Source organism: Microchirus variegatus, assembly GCF_963457635.1.
Source record: "Microchirus variegatus genome assembly, chromosome: 7".
NCBI lineage: Eukaryota > Metazoa > Chordata > Actinopteri > Pleuronectiformes > Soleidae > Microchirus > Microchirus variegatus.
The window spans coordinates 18,852,841-18,862,289 of record NC_139808.1 but is presented as its reverse complement, the minus strand read 5'-3'; the positions used below and the strand labels follow the sequence as shown (position 1 = coordinate 18,862,289).

At 40.9% G+C, this 9,449-nt stretch overlaps 1 protein-coding gene across 2 annotated transcripts in view; it reads left to right on the top strand.

Moving 5' to 3' along the window:
* Window positions 1-1,851: 1,851 nt before the first annotated feature.
* Window positions 1,852-9,449, top strand: part of chchd6b (coiled-coil-helix-coiled-coil-helix domain containing 6b) — an 80,882-nt gene continuing 73,284 nt past the window's right edge. For both annotated transcript variants that reach the window (XM_083891878.1, XM_083891877.1), the window contains exons 1-4: window positions 1,852-2,064; window positions 3,842-3,938; window positions 4,638-4,692; window positions 4,821-4,977. In XM_083891878.1, the coding sequence (XP_083748004.1) occupies window positions 1,981-2,064; window positions 3,842-3,938; window positions 4,638-4,692; window positions 4,821-4,977 (393 nt within the window). In that variant the 5' untranslated portion in view covers window positions 1,852-1,980. The remainder of the gene's footprint in view (window positions 2,065-3,841; window positions 3,939-4,637; window positions 4,693-4,820; window positions 4,978-9,449) is intronic.

Genomic DNA, 9,449 nt, shown 5'->3' with positions numbered 1-9,449 from the left:
CAGTGGTTATTTAAGAAAAATCATCCTGAATCATTTTATATCAAGTTTGACTTGTTCATAGCTTGGCTCAAGTCATGATCCATACTATACCTTTGAAACCACCTCATTACATTTACTTAGGAGATAAGATATGATGCAAGTTTTCCCCTGAACATGTGTTTGGCAGGAGTGGATTACTGTATTTAAGATGGCAGTATTTAGTGGTGAGCTGTGTGCAGAAAATATAGGGTTACATATATATTTTTCACTACTGCAAAGTGAAGAAGTGCTATATTTACAAGTAAATACAGTAAATTGCCTAACTCTTGGAATGTTTTGTATTCATATTTGAGTGCTGGTTAACACTGCTGCATTGCTTGCTGTTCGACTAGTGATTGGAAACACCAGTTTTCTGTATTATGACATTACGCTCAATGTTCTGGAAATGAAAAGTGCACATTGTGGATACAGGAGTTGTTTGAGGAGGAAATAATTTTGCAAATGGTGTGTTTAAAAAAAACAAAACAAAAAACGCATTTTTTAATTTAAGTGCATTGATTGTATAGTATTCAGTTCGTACTAATGCAATGTGTTGAGCGTTGCATGAGCAACAGAATAAACGATGAACTACTTGATGTGCTTTGTTTGGAGAAAAGGACGTCATGGCTTATAGCATATTGAAATGTGGGATTGGGTGCCACCATGTTGTTCATTTTAGGAACTACACTTATGTTACTAGGAGGGTTATGTTCAGGTTTTGTGCAGGATGGATACATACATTTTACTTAAGTACAAGTAAAAGTATCATAGTAAAAAATGTTTAAAATAAAAAAAAGTTTGCTTATTTAAAATGTACTCAGAGTAAAAGTTACTTAGTTACTTTTGAACAAGGTTGGGGTTCTTGTGTCGTGCAAAAAGAACAAGGGGACACAAATCTCACATTAATTTTTATTTTCTTTTTAATTAAAGGCAAACCTTTACAAAAAAAAGTGCTGACAAAATTAAATATGTAAACACATGATGTATCAGTCAAAATGGGTCAAAGGTCTCACTCACTCTGGAATCTTAATTAGTGCCATTTTCTTTTTACTCAATGGATGTGATTTAAAACGTAGCAAAGTACAGCACAGTAACAAAAAACATACTTAAGTAAAAGTAAAGTTGCAAATTTAAAAAAATACTTTAAAAAGTACTTTTAAAACCTACTCAATTACAGTAACGTGATTGAATGTATTTCATTACTTTCCACCTCTGTGTTTGATACATTACACAATAAATGTCTTATTCAGAGATGGAGACAGAATGGGCACAGCAAATGAATAAAATCATAATACAAGAGGAAATTTACTACAGGAGTCCCAGCTGATTCCAACTATTTGGAATATTTTCTGAGGTTACCTCAGGTGTCACTAAACTGTAAGTTACTACACTGCATGTTCTCAAATATATTCACATGTGCATAAATGCAACTGCAAATCAGATCGTTTCTGTGCCATAGAAAACCCCACTTGTAGTTTTTCAAATATAGTGAACTACAGTCAGAATGTCATTGATATTTTAGAAAAACAGGTATTCTATGCTGTCAAACGGCGTCAAAATGTGTATGCTGTATGTCACACTGACATAAAAACAGAACTCGTCCTTGTGTTTTCACATATAATATTATTATGTAATGATATTGTATTTTTTGTCTTTTAAAGTGTGGCTCCAGGCCTTTATCAGTGGTACAGTGTTTAAACTACATCTCCCGTCTTCCCTGAGTCCACAGAGCTGCACCGCCTTCACCCATTGGCTCGGAGCTTTTTCATCCAGCCAATCCGCTTTGAGGACACTGCCGCGCCGACAGTGACCTTTATTGGAGTCTTCAGAAACACCAGTCCCACTGGCGGCGCTTCCTGCCGCTCCGTCATCCATGTGTGTGTCGTTCTGTGACAGCGGTGTTTTTATTGTTTTTATCTGGTCATAAATCAGGTGTGTGCAGCCGCGCACAGCCGGGGGGAGATGGGAGCACACGAAAGCACGACACGGAGAGTGTCGTTCGGACTGGACGAAGACATGAAGGTCACAGTTATTGAAGGAGTGAAGGTAGATACATGTGTATAATAACTGAACGTATCGCATAGTGTGAAGCCAAAGTTTGAATTGTTAACGCTGAAGCTAATAGCGGTTATGGCTGGCGCGGGCTTGACAGGACAGGAGAGTTCCCATGTCCTCAGACGAACTCCGGTCACACACGGTCACACATACCCGGCCGCTCTCTCTCTCTCTCCAGTGCCGTGTCCTCGCTGCCTGAGGTCAGTAGACAGGTGGGCAGTGGGCACCCATGCTAAGGCCAATTAACACTCCATTTTCGTCCGTTTTACGTCATAAACGGTATCTCTCTCACTACCCTTATACCTCCACGTTGGTATTACACAATACGTCCTCTAGAGGGCAGTGCCAAGCACCAAGTTGCATGAATGAACAAACATGGGGACCATTGGAAGAGGTTATTTTGCTGCAACTATTTCTAATGCCCTTATTGACTCTGTACTGCCCCCATGATTTCCAGTGGTATTGCTCTGAAATGGAGCAACAGTCCGTTATCATAAACTTCCCTGAGGCGTACAATAATAGGCGAAGTAAACACAAAGTAAGCATGCTATTAAGCTGTCTTTTACAGAGATATATTGATGTTTCACATTAGCTCCAGTGTGTAACTTCTTTCTACAAATACTGTCATTGTCGCAACCCTACCAGACTTATGCAAGTGGCAGCCATCTTGGAATCATTTGTTGGTGTTTTCAACTTGAGTGTTTTCCACTGCTGACTACAACTGGAATGCACCATTAGCACACTCCTCAGGTGAACCTGTCAAGCTTTCTGAAAGGACAACTCTAGGTCCATATTCCAACCGTTCTCATTCAAAATTTGTTTCTGTGTCTCACTACATCACTCATGTGTCAGAGAACCAGAGATTCCTTAAAGCTCCCATAGAACGGAAGTAGCAACTAAGGCTGTTTTTTTGGTGTGTATCTGCGCCATTACCTCGTTTATGAAGCCCTGAAGGTTCGAAACAAACAGTTCAGCCACTGCTGAGAACACTGTGTTGTGTTGTAATCTCTGGCTCATCGAGATCTCTGAAAAAAACCCGCTCTGGTTACGTAAACATCGGTTCTCCTGAACAGCGGATCCTCCTGCTCCGGGCACTAGTCCGTGTGCATCCGGTTGCGTACATTGAACTGCAGAAGAAGAAGAAGAAGAAGAAGAAGAATGTCCGTTGTGGAGGTGTTTCATGAGCGACAGTGTCTTCTGACTCTGACTCCGGGTCAAAGTCATAAAAGGGACTGCGGCGTGGAGTCCTGACTGAGCTATTTTTAAACATTGTTAAAACAATGTTTTGATAATGAGTAGCAGTGCATCCACCGTTCCAGAGGGGGCGCTGTGCTTATGAGAGCTAATTTCGTCACTTCCGGGTATTGGCCAATCCCAAGACAGTTGGGAAAGCTCTCATTGGCTGGCCAATCACAACACAGTCTCTCTTCTGAGGGTGAGATTTCAGTCTGAAACAGCATGACTGACGAGAGCTTCAGTGAGGAGAGATTTCTTTTGGCTCATTTACAGCAACGAGGAGGTTTTTGACCATAAAAACAAGTTAATGTATGTCCTGTCCCCACAGTGGGCTGTCCAGTAGGTTTTCAAATGTCAGCGAAGTCGGGCCACCTCTTGTGTCGCTTGTGGGCTTCTATTCTGCTGCTTTGCAAAGGCAGTCACACATCTGTCCTGATCTGGACACACACCACACGCCTTGTACATTATGTATGTGTGTGTGTGTGTGTGTGTGTGTTTATGTGCGTGTGTTTATTCCCACACTCCTGTGCAGCTCTCAGAGGATGTGCTCCGCTGGATGAGGGAACATCGGAAGTCCGACAGTGAGAAGTCCTCGACATCTCCAACAGATGGCAACAAACCACCAGCGAGTACGTTCCACACTCACAGATCTGTCCTTTTTGTTATTATTTACAAACCTGCTGTGTCATCCCACTCATATATCACTTTATTAGGTACACCGAGCTGCATTTATACATCCTTTGTAATCATGGATAATGCATAATCAAGGATTTATTACACTACAGTGCCAGATGAGTTCACGAGAACTTAAAATCATAGATAAGAATAATTTTATAGATTGCATGGACAGCACACGCACTATACACTTTTTAAAGGTCCAGTGTGTAAACTTTAGGTGAAATTGTTTTCAGTAGGCAGAAATTAAAGCTAGGATGATTACCCTTCTTTATATAAGTGTACAATCATTGAATGCATTGTTGTTTTTGTTATCCCAGAAAGAACTGTTTATATTTGTACCAAATTCTCTTGAGTTTTGATGCTCACTGAATGCTACACAGGTTCTCCAACACAAAGGAGAGATGAGGTGAGGGATATTAAGCTGCAGCTACGCCAATAAATGTGTCTAAATCTTACACCTTAACCATACGAGCATCACAAGTCAATTTCACAGGAACTTGGTTCTTAATCAACTTAATACAGATCCTTTTGGCAGGGGATGTGATTGGTCAGAACTAAACCCTCAACACCACTTTTCATTTGTTGGATCTGTCCATGAAAGCTTTTTTAAATTTCTAATTGTTTTGATTTTCCTCCCATTTCAATTACAGCTCCGAATCCAACCGGAACTTCGCCTACAGAAATACAGGAAGAACTGCGAAAAGAGTAGGTGCCCATAATGTCAAGGACACAGATGTGTTTATATTATTTTATTTTATCTTACATTATGTACATTTTGATTGTGCGTTTGTATCGGCTAATGTTCAAACACTTCTTGCCCTTCCCTGCTTTAGCTTTGAGCGTCAGCAGGCTTTTGTGCAGGAGCGTTTGTCCAGACTGGCTCAGAAGGAGAGAGAGGCGGCTGCAACCACAGGTGTCGATGAGCTCATGCCCAAACTCATCGTAGAGAGAGGGAAAGTCCACGAAGAGCAAGAAAAGGCCAAGTTATTGGTGAGTAAACAAACACAGCGCCCTCACCAAGGGTCAAAGCTGTAAAGTGTAGACCTTTTTCTGTGCACTTCCACCAAGTTTATTTTACCTCTTATTGCAGAATGATTGAAAACATGGCTTCAATACAGTATAAATCTATTTATCTACCAATAACATTGTATTCTGTTAGTTTCATCCATACCAATATTCTTCTTTTTTGTTTCAATTACTACATTTTTTTAATTCTACAATTTCTTGGCTTGCGTGTATGACAATATCACCCTCTACCAACCAGACATTTTTGTAAAAATATATATAAAAACAGACAATTTATTGCAAGTGTCATTAGGATACTTTGAATGTATATATGATACAACATACATATATATATTTGTATGTGTATATGTATATATGTATGAACATACATATTTAAATATATATACGTATAATATATATATATATATATATATATGTATGTATTTAAATGCCATCACCTATTGGATGAAAAAGGCTGTCTGCATTTTTTTTTACACTTACACAGGTGTCATATCTGCAGTCTGATTAACTCTGCCAGTCTGTGTGTGTGCGTGTGTGTGTGTGTACAGTGACTGCATTGATCCTTGTCTGCACATACGCCAGCTGACAGCTCTACTTGTTGACAGAGTCTTGTCAAATTCTGAATTCTGACTGATAATGAGTGACATGACATTGCAGAGTGTGGGAGTGAAAGACGTGTGACAGCAGCTGTTGATAATGTCTTCAGGATGTCGATAGAAAATTGAGAAATTACTGATTCTGTACACTTTGGTCTCAGGGCCCTAAAACAATCTAGAGTATAGCACATGGTCTCAAGTGAGTGTGTGTGGTGTCGGTGCATTAGGACGTGTCCAACTCCACTTTTGCTACTTTCACAGCATGCAATCTCAGTGCAGAGTGTATTTAGTGTCTGAATCTTTCCTAGAGTTTTACTTGTCATTCACTTTAAAGTAATTTAGCTCTTCTGAAACGAAGCTGCAGTGATCATCAAACTGTCTTGTGATTGGCCAGTACCCGGAAGCGACATATTCAGCACACCCGCTCTCAGAAGTGCAGCTCCCCCCTCTGGTACGGTGGATGCACTGCTACTCATTATCAAAACATTGTTTTAAAGGTGACGTAAGTAGTTTATAGTGACATCTAGAGGAGAGGCTAAAATTTACAACAACAAATTGCTCCTCTGCTCACCCCCTCCCTTCCCTGAGCGCTATGGTATCCTCAGCTGGTCAAATGTCGTCCTCGTCGTCTTTCTCCGTGTCGGCAGATGAGGTTCGTGAGGCGAGGGAGAGGGCGAGCTACCGCGGCCGTAGCAGACGAAGCGGAGAGAGTGGAGGCGGGACTTCCGCTACAAGTAAAGCGACGCTTGATTTGTTCTCTCGCGCTTGTCTAAACACTATGAAAATTAAACAAAGAATAGTATACAGTGACTAGACAGTGCAGGAGCATATCATATGTACACAAAAGTGGATTTTGGGTCATATAAACCCATAAATACTACACATTGTGTCCCTTTAACAATGTTAAAAAATTGTTTTGTCAAGACTCCCCACCGCAGTCCCTTTTATGACTTTGACCCGGAGTCAGACCCAGAGTCAGAAGACACTGACGCTCGTGAAACACCTCCACAACGGACGTTATTCTTCTTCTGCAGTTCAATGTACACAACCGGATGTGCCCGGACTAGTGCCCGGAGCAGGACGATCTGCTGTTCAGGAGAACCGGTGTTTACGTAACCGGACCGGGTTTTTTCAGAGATCTCGCTGAGCCCGAGATTACAAAAAAACAGCGTTCTCAGCAGTGGCCGAACTGTTTTGAACCTTCAGGGCTTCTTAAACAAGGTAATGACGCAGATACACACTAAAAAACAGCGTTAATTGGAACTTCCGGTCTAGGTCCGCTTTAAAAACAATTAAAGCCCCCCTGTATATACAGGCTTCGCTTGTTTGATTTGAACTGAACAAGATTCCACAAATACCAGCTCAGCATGTGACTTCCAGATGGAATGAGGGCTCTACATAATCTGAGGTGTGAGAGTCTCTCCCTGTTACATGCTGGTATCGTTAACACAGAATGAAGTGGAATAAACTTTCTCGCTTCTAACAGAGTGTGTAAAAAGGGGCTTCTTCTTTCTTCTTTTCTCTCTCACTTCTCTCCAACTGAATTGTTCTGCAGTGTTTTGTTTTGTGTGTGCCAGCCTGCTATAATGAACACTGGCAGGCAAACACTGATATGGCTCCAAACATTTAATGATTACAATGAGAAATGGAACAGTATTCTCTCTCCTCTGGGTCTTGTTTTTTCGACTTTTCTACTCCTTTACTCTTGTGTGTAACAGGTTTAAGCTGCATGTGGGATTAATGTAACACAAAAAAGTAGGTCTTGCTCTAGGGGTCCCCCTACAGTTGGTAAATGGTCTTGCTTGTTACAACTTTGGTTTGCGTAGCTTATGTTTTAGACCTGGCTTATATAACGCATTGCTAATTGTGTGGTTATTGTTTGAATCACTTTATTCATGAAGATGTATGAGATGACTTCAATAACACGGCCTGACTCTTGGCAAGCTGAACCACTGACAGATTAAGAATACTTCTACTAGCTGGCATGAGATGAAAGAGGAGGAGTGATACAGGAACGAGGGCGTCCACTGTTGGACCAGTAAGTGTAAAATGTTTATTTATAATCAGTTTTTTCTCCTGAACCCTCTTTGTTTTTTTTGTGCGGCCAATAAAGTTACTGTACATCATACCATTGCAGGCAATACAGACCTGCTCAGGCTTTGACAGAGGTGATATTCACTCTGTTATAAGTTGATGTACCATCAAAAGAATCGCGGAGACATTGTTTTGAGGTTGAAATCCTACATTTTTGTCGCTTTAAAAGGAAGCTCAGAGTTTCGTTTGGTGTTGGTCTTTCACATGGCAGAATAAAAAACTAGATGCATGTGATGTGTAACCTGTGAGGTCACATTTTCATTCAAATCTGTCTCTGCAAGGACCAGGCCCACGGTTGGTGTAGTGGTTTGCACTCTCGCCTTTGCAGCAAGAAGGCCCGAGTCCCTGGGTTCAAACCCTGGTTGGAACAACTTCGAGCCCCAGTTGGAACAAGAGCCTTACTGCAAGGAGTTTGCATGTTCTCCGGCTTCCTCCCACAGTTCAAAAAAACATGCGATGTATGAATGGTGGTTTGGCGCACATTGGCAGCCACGCTTCGGTCAGTCTACTCCAGAGCAGCTGTGGCTACACGTAGCTTACCACCACCAGTGAGAATGTGTTAATTAATAATGGCCAATTTGTAAAGCGCTTTGGGTGTCTAGAAAAGCGCTCTAGAAATAATAATGTCATTTTGGTTGGTCCTTTTTGGGCTTTTTGCGGGTTAAGACTTGGGTTTAGGTCAGGCTTATGTTAAGGATGCTGTACAAGACTATGTGCACTTGTGTGTATTTTTTGCCTGTTAAGGACCTTTTCTGGCCATAGCACTGACCTAGTCAGGATCAGGAGTCCTCATGTAGACCAAAATCTGGTCCTAATGAGGCAGAACGTCAGATCTGAGGAACTGGTTAAGTCTACGGCTAAGATTTGAATTCTGGTTAGTTTAAGGTTACGATTAAGGTTAATAAATAACACTTTGTCTAGGCTTTCCAAATGAATGTAAGTCCTAAGAATAGCTGCCTAACCTGTGTGTGTCTGTAACTCACACCTCCCCAGCAGCTGTAACTGTTCCTTTTCCACCTCCTCTCCTTTCTCACCTGTCCTTCTTGAGTGTCACCTCACCTGTATAACACGTTCATTGTTCCCCAGCGAGATTTGTCTGCCGTCTGACATTTCACACATACTTATCAAGACAAAAAAGACCTGAAACCTTCTGGGGTCTTCTCCACATGGAAACAGAACTTTCCCAATTACAGTCTTAGAATAAAGTTTTCTTTAACACTGCATTGATTCAAGAGATGTCCTCATCAACACAAAACCCACCAAAAACTGTAACACTGATCCAGAAATGCACCAAAAACAGAGATGGAGCATGAACTTTTTAAAAAATAAAACTTTATTTGAATTAGTATAATAACAAGGGGGCTTAAGGAAATAAAATGTAAAGTTATCATAAAGTGAATAGACCAAAGCTTCTCCAAAAGAGGACGATGATGATAGCGTATTGGTTGTATATACGATTTCTCCCACTCTTGGACCAGTTTTCCAAAAATAGCATTTCATTGCTCCAAAACGCTAGTTCTCTATGGATAAAAGCTGACATGTAAAAACAAAAACTTTAGCAGATTCTCCTGAACTCGTTTTTGTGTGTACAGCGCCAAGGACTCACTTCTAAGATTTAAAAGATGTGCTCGGTTTTTATACTCTTTTTTTTTTTTTTTTTGCTGAGTTGCTTCGACTTTTCGAGAAGATTGAAAGGACTTGGAAATCTGCTTGCAGAGCAAATCTGTTTCAAAAGCTCCTCCACTA